Source organism: Mus pahari, chromosome 21 (assembly GCF_900095145.1).
Source record: "Mus pahari chromosome 21, PAHARI_EIJ_v1.1, whole genome shotgun sequence".
Lineage (NCBI taxonomy): Eukaryota > Metazoa > Chordata > Mammalia > Rodentia > Muridae > Mus > Mus pahari.
The window spans coordinates 37,689,784-37,706,453 of record NC_034610.1 but is presented as its reverse complement, the minus strand read 5'-3'; the positions used below and the strand labels follow the sequence as shown (position 1 = coordinate 37,706,453).

The window sequence follows — 16,670 nt, the reverse complement described above, 5'->3', positions numbered from 1 at the left end:
GATGGGGAACATGGTAAGACCAGTGAATNCCATGATCGTGGGCCCACTGTCACACTTCTCTGGCTATGAAATGAGTTCCAAGCTACACAGCCATGAGATAGACACAGAGGACTTGGCTCAGTCTCTTACAGGCTCCCTGGCTGTTGTTTCAGTTTCTGTGTGCCGATATGAGCCTTGGTTAGTTGATTCTATGGGCCATGTTCTTGTGGTGTTCTCGACCCTTCTGGTGCCCTCTTCTCCAGGGCTCCCCAAGCTCCACCTAATGGTTGGCTGTGGGTCTCTGCATCTGCTCCCATCAATTGCTGGATGAAGCCTCTCGGGACTCTGAGGCGAGGCTCTGGTTATGAGTATAGCAGTGTATCATTAGGAATCATTTAATTGACTTTTAGTGCATGTGTAATAATGTTTTTTAACAGAAATATTTTGGCTTGAGCATGTCAATACCATGGAAATTATTAACAATTTGTAGATATATGCTTAGGTGGTACAGTTATGATGTCTATGATGTCTAACCTTCAAATATTTCAACATCTTCAACACAAACCCCCTCTTCCTCCATTCCCTTCAGTCCCTTGTGTATTAGTCAGCTTTCCATTGCTGTTACAAACAAAACAAAAACAACAAAAACAACCAAAAACTCCTAAGATAATCAGTACAAAAGGAAGAAAGGCTTATTTTCCATCATGGTATCAAAGGTTTCCGTCCGCAGCCAACCCCCCTGGCAGCTCTCATGAAGAAGCAAGCAAAATGGGAAAGGTGCTCATCTTGTGGGGACTGGAAGGGATGAGGTGAAAGGGTGGCCTTCAAAAGCAGGCCCCAACAACCTGATTTCTCTACATAGACTCCATGCCTTACAACCCCTGCAACTTCCCCATAGCCAGTTAACTTAGAAATGCAGCAATGGCTTAATCCACTGACGAGCTCAAAGTCCTCAGGATCCAGTCACCACCCAGAGACCCCACCACAGGATGCTGCTGCCTTGAGGACTATGCCTTCAATACATGGGTTTGGGGGGATATTTTTCACAGAGAATGTCTCTCTCGGTTTGCTTCTTTTAGTGCCTCATATAAATGGAATTACCGGAAATTGTCCCGTGTTTGACTTCCTTTATTATGTTTTCAGGGTTCAGTATGGTGTAGTGTGTTCTCCCCTGTACAAAATGACATCCCATTGTGTATTGTATACAACTCTTTGTGCATCCATTCCTCTTTCGATGGGCATGGGTTATTTCGAATGTTTGGCTGCTAGTGTACTGATGTGTTACAGTCTCCACTCTCAATTATTCTGGAGGTAAACATAAAAGTAAAATTGTAAGCCACAACCTTTTCATACCATGAATGTGCTGTGCCTGTTTGCATGCATGCGGATATATTCATGTATGATTTGGGCTTTGCCGCTCTGTGCTTTGTTCATTTAAAAACTGAAATGCTTTCGGAATCACCGCCAGGATAAGTTTCACCGCCATGGTCGTTGGGCTTTACCCACGTAGATAAAGCAAGCTCTATAGTGAAGACCCATGTCTTCCTGCCACTAATGAAGCCTTTGCTTGGATCCTTAAAAGAGTGGAACCAGAAAGAAAGCAAGATGACCAACCCCAAACTCTAAGGTCTAGAAAGTAACCTTACTTCCTAGTGTAATAGTTATTTCTATTTCACTCACCAAAAAAGGGTACTCTTATGTAAAGAAGTGAACCTCAAATAATGCAGAAAACAGTTACCAGCAGCCATGCCAAGACTATGACTATGGAACGGCCACTGCGACTAAGCTCTGGGGAGCAATGCTGTTTAGTGCTGCTGTTCCCACAGAGCCAGAAACATCCAGCCCAGAAACAAGACGGTTTACAAGTGAGCACGCACAGGCGTTTAGAAGGGCAGTCCATCTGAGGCTCAGAGAAGCAGGAAGCGTGGATCTGCAGAGTGATGGGGTGCTGGCTCCAGCACACACAGTCCATGTTCCTGTCTCACTGAAAGGCAGTATGGCAAGAAACCTGGCATATACTGTCAGCTTTAGTATAGGGTGATTGCCTAATGCTGCATTGTTCCATTGTAAAAAGAAGAGATTAAAAAGATTGTATAACAGTATTAAATCCCCTGGCAGTTTCTGATTGCTGACCAAAACCTTTTTAAGTGTCATTAAAGACAAGAAGACAGCGCCAGGAAGGAGGAGAGAGGTAGATGTGTCACTCAGTACAGTGTGGTGACACCATTCCTGGGACAAATAAGACACAGCAGAGAATGGCAAAGGGAAGTAGTAGTTGGCTTAGTGCTGATGGACAGTTTCACTCCTAACTTGTAACGACCCTAGAATCATACGAGATGTTAACAGACTGAGTGTGGATAGACAAGGGCTCCTTGCTGGTGTGATAGGGCTGCATTTGCAGCACCACAGCTTTGACATCTGTCATGGATGTGACTCTATCGTTTGTCTCTTTTCCAATTCCGATGCAGGGTGTGCTGGATACATCATGTCACCGGCATGTGGGTGTACCCTTTCCTGGAACATATTGGCTCAGGAGCCAGGATCATCTTCTTTGGGTCAACAACCATCCTAATGAATTTCCTGTACCTGCTTGGAGAAGTACTAAACAGCTATATCTGGGATACACAGAGAAGTGAGTATCGTTCAGGACACATAAAGCAAGGGTAGTGCTGCCTGCGAGACCCTTGGCTGAGGGGAACTTTTGCAGCAGCTCTTAAGTCTTCCACACGGGCTTTCTCTACAGAAGCTTCATTTGTTTCATTGCAGCATTAATTTAGGAGCTGCTGGCAGTGTTACCTGAAAGGTTTATTTCTCACTTGCTTTTATTAGGTAGTAAAACATCCAAACCTAAAGATAAAAGAAGCATGCTCATAAAATTATATATATATATATATATATATATATATATATATATATATATAAAGTTTTTAAATGTGAGACATATAATAGACTGGGGAGCAAAAGCAAAGCCAGCTAAGATCACCAGAATTCTGCCATTGCGAACAGACCCTAAATTAAGTAGTAAGTTATCCAACGAGCTTCATTAAAAATCACCAGCTCTCATTTTTTTATGTCATCTTTTCATGGGTGCGGTAGGCTCAAAGGAATCTCATGACCATGAAGCCAAAATTATAAACAACACTGCAGGTGGCTGCCCTTTGCCGGAGTGGAAGGTCACGGAGAGATGCAATATATTTCATGGCTGCTAAAGCTCCCTTAACCTTTGACTTGATTTCTCTTTTGTTTCTATTTATAGCAAAGCCTCCTTCTTGTCAAGACACCCAATCTTCTCTAAGCTGTGCCAAACCTGTCCAAAATCTATGTAAAGTTACATAAATACTGGAAGGTGGGAAGGCGAGAGCTTGAACGTGTAGTGATCTGAATCGGATGTGTGGGGCTTTCAGAGAGATCTGAGCATCTCCATGGACACAGTCCACCATTCTGCCTATCACCTGTAAGCGGACTGTGATCCACTAATGCTGAGCACCGACTGAGGACCAGTCACTGTGCGGGACCTCAGTCCACTTGACTAATAAAGTAGTTGCTGCAACAGCCACTGAAGCAGACTGGTTTTGTGTGCGCTTCTTCCAAGACTGCGTGACTCAACATGTCAGCCAACGCTAAATGACCCCCGTTTTAATCTGTTCGGTCCACAGCTTGAAGAACCAGACATTAATCTGTTCATGATGTTTCCCAACCCCACCCCCACCCCCCACACACTTTATTCAACAGAAGCAGTATCTTTCTCTTTTAAATCATAGAATTGTGTGATGCACTTAATTTTTTTTTTTTTTGAAATAAAATACAAACTTCCCTTACCTTCTTCAGAGAACGGCTGTAGTTAGATTTAAACTTTTATGTGCAGCCCAGGGAAATATCCTCTGGCATCCTCTGTCCCCTTGATGTCCTCAGTTCTGGCAGACATTTGACCATAACTCTGCTGCTGCCTTGAGAAGAAGGCTTGAGTGACAGAACTGGTAAAAATTCAATCTGGATTGTAAAATGTTGCTCACCAGTGGCCTTGAAGAGGAGTTAAAAGTGAAGAGCAGCATTGAGATTTTTGTTGTTGATGATGGTGCTTGCTTGCTTGCTTGCTTGCTTGTTTTGAACTGTCTGTGCTGGTTAAGTACTCTCCGCCTTTTTTTCACAGGGCATGTATGAAAGTCAGTCACCATTTGATAACATATTTCCGTACAGAGAATAATTTGGTCTACATTTATCTAGTGGAGCCCCTAGAAGCTGTTGTTTGTATCAAACCAGTATCTTTCCCCCAAGGGCTTTCCCAAAAGTGTGTGTGTGTGTGTGTGTGTGTGTGTGTGTGTGTGTGTGTGTGTGTGTGTTTTCATGTGTTCATCTGATGCTCAAGTGCCCGTCTCAGGGTCATGGTTTAGAAGCAGGTAACTTCTGTCTGCTTTCCTAATTCACATGAAGCTGAAGAACAAGTTTTTTTTTTTTTTTTTTTAATGTACCTCAATGTCATTTTATACTGTACCAGACAGTAGTCATCACGTGCATGCACATACACATGAGTATGTGCAGGTGCATGCGCATGCACACCCACCCATGTGCCTAGACTACTTTTAATCTGCAGTTTCAAACTCAACTGTGAAATTGACTGAGCTAAGTGCCAGTTGACATTCATCTACTTTTGTGTTTTTAAGCACAGGTTCTTTCATTGCCCAAGAACTCACCAAGTAGGCTAGGCTGGCTTGCCAGTGGGTCCCAGGGACCTGCCTGTGTCTACCTCCTCAGTACCTAGAATTACAAATTCATGCATCTCTGCCCCCCCCCCCCCGTTTTAATGTGTATTCTGGGGATCAGTCACAGGTCCTCATGTTAGCAAGGCAAGTGCTTAGCAGACTGCGCCTTTTCTCTACTCTTAGCCTCCTAAATTTACATATTAAAAAAGTTTCATTCTGTCACATAATGGAATTTTTATTTATTCACCAACACTTAAAAGTTGGAAATTTTCGAATTACAGTTGGACTTCCTGTCCTTACCAAGTATTTTAAGTTCTGGTGATCTCAACGCTCCTTCTGTCAACAATGGATTTGAACTGAGCGTCAGTTGCCACCTTTAGATGTCTGCCTAACTCTCCCAACTCTCATCTAGCACTTAGCTCAGTCAGTTTCACAGTTGAATTTGAAACTGCAGATGAAAAGTAGTCTAGGCACATGGATGGGTGTGCATGCGCACACGCCTGCACATACTCATGTGTGTGTGCATGCACATGATGACTAACGTCTGGTACAGTAGAAAATGTCTCTTTTCACACCTCATCCTCTGTGGAGCATCCTCCACTAAGAAGGAACACTGCCCTTAAGCCACCTACCTGAGGTCCTGCATGGTTTTCAAAGACTCAAATCTTCTGGCTTGCTCATGCTACAACTTCAACATGAAAAAAAAAAAATGCAGACCATTACAGCTGGGGGAAGAATCCTGGAAATTATTTAAACCTATCCTCTCCTTTGCAGAGGTATCTGAGGCCTATAATTGACCTATTCGAACAATTGCTGGCAAAGCCAGTGGCTCCACGCAAGGTTCATCCCTTGCCGCTTCTACTGAATGATCAGAATGTTTCCATGTTTTACAAACACAAAAGGAGCCTGTCTACTGGGAAATACAAGCCCTTAAAACAAGCTAAATTCATAGTTAAGATAGAATAACTTAAGGTGAAGTTGTAAGACCTGTTTGTGTTGACTGTAACAAAATACCACGAGCTGAGCATCTTAAACAATAGGAACAGGTTAAATGTCTTTTGCAGATGCCAGAAGGTCAAAAGCAAAATCTTGTCAGGATTGGTTCCTTATGAGATCGTTACGGGGAAGATGGCCATAGGCTATCCTGGGCTGGTAGTTGCTCATCTTCATCCTCAAAGATGTACTTCCGGCATATGACATGGACTTCCAGTTTTGCTGTTTAGAAGGACAGCAGTCATATTTGATGACATTCACCCTAATGGCTTCTTGTTAACTTTGTCAAGACTTCATCCAAATAAAGTTATATCTCGAGACACTGGGAATTAGGAATCAGCATCACAAGTTTGGGGTTCTAAATAATTCATTCTGTAATCGTCCCCGTATCATAGATGTCTTTCACACAGGTAAAATATACTCTCCTCATCCCTGTGGCCTTGAAGAGTCATTCTGGAATATAATAATAATAATAATAATAATAATAATAATAATAATAATAATAATAAATCTGGAATAACAACAACAACATTATTCTCCTTACGTATGATATAAACCTATAAACCATGTATGGGTAAGATTTGGTCATAATTCATCCCAAAGCAAAATTGTTCTCCAGATTCATGTAAACCTATAAAACTGAACCAAAAGTTACCTCCTCCTAAAACATGATGCTAGTGCAGACCTAGAATGGGCAGTCCCCTACCAAATGGGAGAAAAGAAAAAGACTGAAGGGATCATGGCTCCCAAGCAAATCTGAAAGCAAGCAGGGGAAATTTCCTTTCCTTGAAAGACTTGAGAATAATCCCCTTTGGCTGGATGCTGTTGCCCCCAAGGCTCACAAGGAGGGGCTGGACCCTGGCTTCCAACCCCTGGAGAACAGAAGCTCCAAATGTCCCCCAAATCCTGGACAGGGATCATGGTGGGGAAGTAGGCTCTACTCTGGAACCAAGGCGGGACTAAAGACTGAAAGCCCTTGACTCAGTGGTCCTTCATTTCATGCTGTGTTTGAGCCTTTGTCCAGGCTGGTCCTTTACTGGGGTCTAAAACTCTCAAAGACAATGCTAGTTCTGCAATTCAAGGAGACCCACACCATCAGAGAAGATGATCCTTCAGAGGTTTTGCATGGATGACCACTGTTCATTCTGGCTTCTGCTGCGGTGATGCTTGGATCCATGAGTCAGATGCCTAATTTTCTTAAGGAAAGAATGTCTGACCACAGTAGGGGCCAGTAAGACAGTATTTAGAGGTTTCTTTGTTGTTGTTCATTATTGCTATTGAAATGAAAAATATTTAAGAACTTTGGAGAAGATTAGAAAAATGTTTATGTAGAAGTAAAAGTAGCTCTGGTGGCTAAACAGGGATTCACGAGCTTTTAAAAAAGACTACATTTTTCAAAAGAAAGACTCCTTTGGCTTTTAGAAACCCAAAATCCTGGCGGTGAGAATGGACAGGGCTGAAGTGTAGCATAAATGAAGCTGTTTAAATGCATCAGCCACACGGCTCTTGCTTCTGGGGGCTGATTAAGAAGCTATCCGGCTGGAGTTACCCATCATGCAAAGCAATGTGTCTTCGTCAAGAGTCAGACTGCCTCAGGGTCCTACTCCCAGAAGCACAACTGGCTGAAGGTGTCTCAGACCTGTTAGGAAAGGGTGGGGAGAGAGGTCACTGAGGGCAACATTTCTGGAGAACACTGTAAATGACCTGGCTTCTTAGTTAAGAGAGTGCAAGGAAGCTGCAGTGACCAGAGATTCTGTTAGCAGCACCGGCGTAAGTCTTCATCCGAGGCGCAGATAAAGCTTTTTGCTTCTCTTTCTAGGTATAGAAGAAGAAAAAGATAAGCCTAAGCTGGAATGAGATTCAAGTCTGCGAGGAGAAGCTGGGAGGAGCTGCCCTGGAATTCTCTGGGCCCCGAACACCATCATTGTGGAGAGAGAACTTCAAAGGAGACCATTGCATCAGCCCTGTCCCGCTGACCCTGAGAGAGGACAACTTTTATATACACATATGTACAAAATAGGATATGCTGCCGTTGAAAAGAACTCACCCTCATTGTTGTAAATACTCTATCCGAGTTCATTATTGATGACATTTCCCCTCTTTTCTAGTTTTAAAATTAAAGTTGGTCATTGAATTTTCATTTCTGCAATAATAACTCCACTTTATCAAGGAAAAAAAAAAACAAGAGTATTTCTTGTTAAGGAATATGATACAATTGGAGGGTCAGATGTGGGTGGAGGCATTCATAGTTGGTCTTAAAGAAACGCTGGAGTCATGACACTAGTGTACGAGGTGGACCCAGGAGGATTCGGGGGGCAGCGGTTCCTGTGGTGACAGTGTCAGGCTTGCTTCAGATGAGCAGTGGTAGCAATAGTATCTGTTTAGTCAAAACCCTGAGTGTGCTTGGGTCCCTCTGATGTGTCAAACTCTCCCACATGCAAACGTGACTGTTAATAAAAACCAACCAATTCTAACCTGGTGTCGGCACGGTTTGTCATCTCAGAGTCTTAACAAACAGGCTGAAGTATCTGTCCTTACTGTGCTTCTGTTGACACAAATCTGTTGAAAGCAGGTTGACTGCACCTCGTTCAGCATGTCCTTTTCTTTTCTTTTCTTTCTTTCTTTCTTTTTTTTCTTTTTTGGTTTTTTTTGAGACAGGGTTTCTCTGTGTAGCCCCTGGCTGTCCTGAAACTCACTCTGTAGACCAGGCTGGCCTCAAACTCAGAAATCCTCCTGCCTCCGCCTCCCAAGTGCTGGTATTAAAGACATGTGCCACCACTGCCCAGCTCTGTTTTTTTCTTATTTCAAAAACTATGTTTTCCTAATTCCAGAAAAAAAATCACGTTAAAATCTAACTTATGAAATCTCGACCATAATTATTTGAAAGGTATAAAACATTATTACACAAAATGTAAAGTATTACTTAGTATAAATATTGGCTATGTATGCTAAAATAGATCAACATGTAGTATAAAACCATTTATTCTAAAAATGGCTTAATTGTGACAACTTAGGAAGTGCTAGAAATCCCTCTACGAGAACATACATCCTTTTTAAACTACATCCACTTCATAGAGGAGCCTGGTTAAACACATTGACTAACTGGAAAGAACTCACAACCCTCTAAAAAGAAAATATTGATAAAGATCCTGGTAATGTTTTCACAGATAATTCAAAGAACTATGCTTTAGTACTAAACATGTTCCTATAGTACAGAATATATATGCATATATGCATATATGTATATATATATATGTATTCATATATATACATATATATATATATACCCAATTTCAAACACCATTTTATTAAAAATTTCAAACCGAAAAAGAAAAATTTAGTTAATTACTACACTTACAAAAAATCTAACAAATAGCATAAAATATTTTGGAAGAACTCCAAGCGTATCAATATCAATAGCCATAAAAGAGTTTCGCTTATGAACTGAAAGAAATCAATTTTCAGAACAACTCTCCAGGGGAAGCACAACTATGTGCTGTAAATCAAAAAAAAAAAAAAAAAAGGCACAGAACAACTTTATCCTGCAAGACTGCAAAGCGGTTGTCTAAAGGACATCTGAACGAAGTGGAAACAAAACAAAACAAGGATTTCTACAAACCAGACCCACTGACTCGATGGTAGATTCACTCCTCTATAAGCCCCACCTCTAGAAATATGATGGGCAGAAATATGAATGATCAGAGAATCACCATATTGGTTCACTACCTCATGGAGCCAGAACTGGTTAAGTAGGAAGGATCCAGAAATCCACTGAAACAGAAAAGCAAAGCAGTGCCATCCCCTTGGGGAAAGTGCCTTTAAATCAATAGTGACAAGGACAGGAGGATCCTGAATTGGTGGTCACCATCACAACTCCTTCAAAGAAAGAAAACTCAAAGTGCAGCTTGGGTTGCATTCCCTAAAATCTGTAGGTTGAAACCTTGATGTCTCATAACTCAGATTGCAACTATATTTGGAGATAACACTCCTTAAAAAGTGACTATGTTAAAATGAGGCCACAGGGAGGCCCCTAACTCAATCTTACCGGTACCTTTTTTAAGAAGTAGAAATTTGGACATGTCAGAGATTTGCACAGGCAAAACCATAGGAGGTCTAACTGCAAGCCACGAGAAGAATTTCAACCGGCTGACAGTCTGAGATTCGGACTTCAGCCCTCAGAACTGAGAAAAGCTAAATTGTTAAAGCCATCACTCTGTATTTTCTTGTGCAACTCCTAGTAAACTAATTCTGCCAACGTATGAAATACCGATTGAGAAGAGGAGGAGAAGGGAGTTGAAAGAGAAGGAGGAGGACATTATAACCTTACTTAGATGCTGACTCCATTTGACAGGAGTTATTCCGGAAGATTAGTTTTCCAGGGTAAACCAATACAAACACTGGTATGTGATATGAGGCTATTAATTTTTTCATTATGCAATGTCAACAGTAGTTTTAAGGTGATTGCATCAAGCTTCGATTGCATTGCTGATGTCACACTCCTTGGAGAATACTGCAAGTACCCTAGCTACCTCAGTAAACCATGGGCATGCAAATGGATAATAAACAAAGTTCCCCTTCAAAATTAAAGAGAAAATTAGACCATTCATGTTACAAAGCATCTAGGCCTCTAGTCGCTGAATTACATATGCAAGTATAAACCTTTTAAACTGAAATCAGTGGTTTATTGTACAGGTGTTATATCCCTAGAAGGGGGCATATTGACTGGTGTATCTTCAAGTCTTGCCTGCTAACACAATTAGAGAAAATTTAAGTGCTTGTAAACTAAAATTCAAAGAGTAATAGCCATGATTTTCTGATTATATGATTTTAAAAACATACACAAAATCTGGTCCAGTTATTGGAGCAGAATTTTCCCCCAATTAATTTAAATATTATTACAACAAGAAGCCATGTGGTTGGGCAGTGGAAAAGGAAGATGGGCAGAGATGTTTAGAGACAGGAGAGAGAGAACAGAGGGAAAAGGAAGGAAGATGGAGGAAGAGAAAACCGATCCAGATTCTGCATGGGCCTCTGGTATCTTGAAGAGCAACTTGACAACTGGTGGCTATAGCCACTGGAAGGCTGCCGCATGTCCACTGACTGCTGCTGGCTATAAACTATGATCTACTGAAGCTATGATTTATTTTTCATGTGCTTGCTGAGCTTCAATTCATCCTAGTTACCTGTCCTTTTTAAAAATGCGTGTGACTGTTTTTCCTGCATGTATATCTATACATCATGTTTGTGACTTGTGCCTGCAGGGACAGAAGAAGGTGTCATATCCCCTACAAGCTATATTCCGTATAAGTTATAAAGTTATAAGCTGCTACAAACAGCTAAAAGCTTCTATGTAGGCGCTAGGAATAAAAGCCAGGAACTTCTGGAAGAATAGCCAGTGATCCTAACCATAAACCCATCTCTCCATCCCCACATGACCTTTAAAAAATTGGAATATTTATTTTATAATTCTTTTACACACCCATGATATAATTAGGCAAATTTTTCTGATGTTTATTTGTAGTGAGATTTACATTAACTTTTAGCTTACATATGAAATAATGCTAAATCCCATTGCTGAACTCAATACCTACACAGTTCACTGAACATGGAGAAGCTGAGCTGGTGTCTACGCAGAGCCTTCATTCCTTACTTTCTAGCATCTTTGGCGCAGCTAAGTAGAGTACTTAGCTGCTAACTACAAAAGGAAAGCCATAAACATCAACCCAGCCTCAAATCCCTTGGTCAAGACTGGTGTCCTGCCTGCAAGATATACCAGGGCAATGATGGCACCAAGCTTGTGAGAGTAACTGACTCTCTGATTTGGCTGAAAGCCCACTCCACGAGATGGAACCCATGCCCAACACTACTTGGGTGACCAAGAACCTGAGACTAGATAGCCCCAGGGTTCTAGAGAAAACTCAAACACTACTGGTCTAAAAACAAAAGCAAAGCTTAGCAATCAAGAGATTGATAAGGACATTCTTGCTCAGCCATCATCAGAGAAGCTTCCTCCTGCAGCAGACAGAACACATACAGAGAGACTCGCAGTCAGACAGTATGCAGATGTGAGACTTTGGAGCACGCAGCCCTAAACAGGACGCCTCCATCAAATCCCTCCCCTCAGTGCACAGGGAACCCTGTGGAAGAAGAGCGTCCTCTGTATTATGTTATGACTTCCAATTTAATTTTTTAATGGGGTTCCAGGGGGTGGGAACAATCGGATGTCTGTCTCTTGTGCCTTTTCTTGGGTTCTTTTCCTTCTGTTTGTTTTGTCCAATTCTGAGGTGTTAGTTTTTCATTTTATCTTATTATATCTTATTTTATTATAATCCCTTAGAAGCCTCTTTGTTTTGTAATGAGAGACTGAAATGGGGTAGATCCAGATGGGAGGGAAAATGAAAAGGATCCATTATGTTAGAAAAAAAATGTATTTCAATAAAAGAAAATAATAAAAATTAAAAATGAAAGAAATTTAAGATAACTTCAAAAAGGCATTAAAACATTAAATTAACATATGATACTCAACATTTCTATACATACAAGATGTAATAGCAAATACAAGGACCCACTTGCAATAGTAATAACTTTAAAAGGAAAATTATGAAACAAATCGTGCAAAATAGGATTCTAACAAATGGAAATATGTGAGAAATCAAAAACATGCCAGGCTTCCAGTTGCTTTATAAATTCAGCATGAACTCAATAAAAGTATGAACCATGTTATTTGTTTATTAGTAAAATATGTGCATTAATACTCAGAAATGCCTCAGTGATTAGGAGCACTGACTGCTCTACCAGAGCACCCACAAGGTGGCTCACCAGAGTCTGAAACTGTAGTACCAGGGGATCAGTCACACAACCAGGGGATCTGGCTTCTGTAGGCACTGTATGCACATCATGAACTGGCACACAAGCAAGAACACATCTGTACATACGAAATAAAAATAAAGATTAAAAAATAAAAATTAACAAGATAAGCCAACTTCCAAGTCGAAAAATCAGCAGTGAAGTGAGAGAAGATTAACCAAACCCAACTGTAAGAACATGAAAACAAGGCAGGGTGGACTGCCATAACTATACCCAATAGCATGGAAGGTGAAATATAAGTATTGATAATAAAAAAACAAATACATAAATAAACTTGAAATACAATAGAAGCTGCACCTCGAAGCAGTGAGAGAAACACACATTATTTGGCGCAGATCGTCAGCACAACTGGAAAACCATCTAAACTGAGTTTAATCCACAAATATTTTATCCTGACAAGTTTTGACTCAATCAAAACCGTAACGCTTAAGAAAATGTAGACGAACAATTTTTCATAATTTTTCAAAGCCCTTCTTAATGGGAACCAAAAATACAATACTTGTAATATAAGATGACCAGTTCTCCTGCGTAACAGTTAAAAACAAAACAAAACCTCCCAATGTCGTGCCCAGAGAAGTTTCTTTACTGTGTGGGGTGGTGGTGAAGACATGTAAGTAGCCAAGGAGCTGAGAATAAGTATAGGTAGAAAACTCAGTCTCAAATAGGAGAACTTGCTATGTATTTTGCTCAGCAAAAATCATTTTCTGATTTGGTGTCTAAACTGACACCTGTAACACCAGATCCCTGTGGACTTAAGCATGGCCAACTTACAGCGGGACGCTCGTATTTTTTTGCATCCTAGCTGTACTGAAATACAGCATATCCTTAGACTTAGATATGGTTTGTTTGATCCTGTTTATCTCTTAGTGGGTTATTTTAGCTTTGAGAACTTTAAGCCCCTGAAACGTAAGGACACGGTTTGTGGGATGCGCAGCCTGTCTCAGCAGGTGCCAAGGATGCACCCAGACACGCCCACTGAGCAGGTGCTGCTGGAGCAGGTGCAGCGCAGGCGCCCTCTGTCTCACCTCATCTAAACTTCCCCAGAAAGCAGAGTCCTGCTAAGAATGACTCCACCCGCTGTGCTGTGAGGGCTGGGAAAGAACAAACAGCCAGCCACTATTTTACCTCTGTGTGTAAAGACTAACCAAGCAGCTGCAATTCAGAGAAGAACGGGCTTCTAGCTCCTCTTCTGGAAAATGAAATTTAATTATTGATTAATGAGAATTAATTTAACAAGAAATTGTACCAAAGAAGTAGAACGGAAAGATTTCCAAATTGTACCTCTGACTTAACATGCCCCTTAAAACAAAACACAGTATAAAAATACTAGATGCACCAAACCAACTCTACAATAATGTTAATTTTCAACAGCTAAATATCCTTTCCTTAAGATTTAAATATAATGAAAACAAATACAGAATTTTAGAAGAGGCCATTTCTTCAAGATGACATTTTTTTTCCTTCCAGATACAACCATGTATCCTTCAATGGGAGGCACAGTTTCTAAAGAAAAAAATACTTCTTTGGTTTTTTTTAAAGATTTATTTATTATATGTAAATACATTGTAGCTGTCTTCAGAAACCCCAGAAGAGGGAATCAGATCCCATTACAGATAGTTGTGAGCCACCATGTGGTTGCTGGGATTTGAACTCAGGACCTTTGGAAGAGCAGTCAGTGCTCTTACCTGCTGAGCCATTCTCCAGCCCCCCCCCCCCAAAAAAAAAATGCTTCTTTTATCAACTTAGTCACTGTGTGTCCATCAAAGTATGCCCTTGCACAAAGTTACACGAAGATTTTCCATCACCAGACATGGAATCAGGATCAATCAAGTTCTACCAGAAACGAGAGATGCCCACGGTGGCTGCTGACCTGGCATGGAGACTGTTTTCTAGGAAAGTTTGTTTGTAAGCAGAACATACAGACTCTACAATAATCATTTACAGTGCTGTATACTAAATACATACACTACTAGTGGTCACTTGTTATCCATATCAAATGTCATGGGCTGTACATAACTGGATGAGATACATCATCATACAAACTGACAGGTTGTTTACACCAGCATCATCACAGATGTGAAGATCATACTATGACGTTACCTCATCTATGATGCCACCAAACAATAGGAATTTATTCCTTGATGACAGTCTCATAGGACCACCTTGTTATATGTGGCTCTCCACTGGGTGGCCAAAACACCTACATAGCATAAGTGTAATTTCCAAATAATAAAATTTGAAACGCTCAGTAGCAGAATAACAGCTAATTTCAGGGTGGGAGGGGGGTCCTGAAAAAGACAGGTATCCTGAATGCTTGTACTGTTATAATGTAGTATAGAGATGCAGTCATTGAAAAGTTATGGTGTGGTTATGTAATGGAGAGGAAAATCAATAAAATTAGAGAGCAAGTATAGACACAGGGCTTTGAAAATGAATAAGGCTGTAATAAAATAGTCAAGTTGTGCAGTAACAAGTGAACAAACCTATTATGAAAAGAAAAAGAGAGACTTACCCTTAAACCACACATAGATATATACATGCTTCAAAAATTACTGAATATAAAATAGATGGAACATAATAATAAAAATAGTAGAAACGTCAGGAAACATACTCACTATCTGCTGCTATAATAGATCTCGTATGCTGATACATATATGAGAAACTTAACTATACAGGTCTAGTGGTGGCACATTTGGAAGGAAACATTGAGATCTACCTGTTCAAGACCATAAGGTCATCATTTTCTTACATAAGAAACCTGGAGGAGGGGTCTGGGTGGAAATTTCTGGAAAATTCACCTTCAGGTCTTTCTGTATGGAGCCCAGAACTATTTCAGTAAAATTATATATATATATATATAATTTCAGTAAAATTATAGGGCTAGAGTTTAGAGTCTAGATGATTGAAGAGTCAGTGGTTTTCCAGAATGGTAAAGAAGGTGAGGTGACCATGACAGAACGCCATTTCTTTTTTTTTTTTTTTAATTTATTATTATTTTCTTTTTTTACATTGCAAATGCTATCCCGAAAGTTCACTATACCCCACCCCCGCCCCTGCTCCCCTACCCACCCACTCCCACTACTTGGCCCTGGCCTTCCCCTGTGCTGGGTCATATAAAGTATCTGGGTTTGGTGGCTGATGATGGGATGGATTCCCGGATGGGGTAGTCTCTGGATAGTCCATCCTTTCATCCTAGCTCTAAATTTTGTCTCTGTACCTATATCCTTTCATGGGTATTTTGCAGAACGCCATTTCTTGAACAGAAGTTATTTCTGTAAAGAGACTAGAAGTCCAGTGTGAACATCCTCACTCTGTGATTCGTCTTGGCTAACCATGGGAGAAAGCAACTCTCTGTCCCACTGTCACAGGAAAGAAGAAAGACAGGAGTTTGTAAATGAGTTCACAGGTCCACAGATAAGCTTTCTAGTCTAGGGTTCAGATGGCTGAGATTTCCTCCTTAGAGACTTTTCTGAAGAGGGAGAAGACAGATGATGGGGTCCCAGCTTGTCGTATACCCTAAAAACGGCAGCATGGGCTGCAGAAACAGAAGGCTTTCAGAGCTGAAGTCGGGGCTCAAAGCCCAGGGCAAGACCATTTTGGATTGACCTCCAAGAGAACTCAATGGGACAGGCAAGAAAAAATGTTAAAGGATAAATAACAGGGAGAGAGGTTTAATAGGAATGGGAGCATAAGGCATAGGAGTGGATGAAGGAAACAACTAGCACAGAGCTGTTTGAAAGAGGCATTTGGAAGCCTACTATTTCAAAATTTCCTATACATACATACATACATACATACATACATACATATATACATGCATGAGAATGAAGAAACTACAGACAGACAGAAAGGGGGGTCTGTGGCTTGAGAACTCAGTGTTTAAAACATACAGCACAAGGAGGTAGGTTTAGGTAATCTCAGTGGGAGGTCTTTGTGGGAGAGAAGTTTCAAGCTATAAACACCCAGGAGGTACCAGTAAGCTGAGTGGTGTTTCTTGTACACACTGTCAACATTTGTACTTGGACCAAGGGGAGGCTTTGGCATTGCCCAGAGCCTGATCCAGGGAAGGCATTAGTATTCCCATAAGTCTAAGCATTGGAGTTCTTGACATGGCTGTGCTCATGTCAACAA

The 16,670-nt window shown here is 40.8% G+C and overlaps 1 protein-coding gene across 2 annotated transcripts in view; it reads left to right on the top strand.

Annotated features, from left to right (window-relative positions):
- The window catches only part of Aig1 (androgen induced 1), a 218,212-nt gene extending 210,071 nt beyond the window's left edge, over nucleotides 1-8,141 (top strand). The window contains exons 5-6 of one of the 2 annotated variants that reach the window (XM_021221379.1): nucleotides 2,448-2,611; nucleotides 7,492-8,141. In XM_021221379.1, coding sequence (XP_021077038.1) covers nucleotides 2,448-2,611; nucleotides 7,492-7,529 — 202 coding nt within the window. In that variant the 3' untranslated portion in view covers nucleotides 7,530-8,141. Of the gene's footprint in view, nucleotides 1-2,447; nucleotides 2,612-3,235; nucleotides 3,671-7,491 lie in introns of those variants that run through there. The other variant, XM_021221380.2, reaches the window with a different exon arrangement.
- The last annotated feature ends 8,529 nt before the right edge of the window (nucleotides 8,142-16,670 follow it).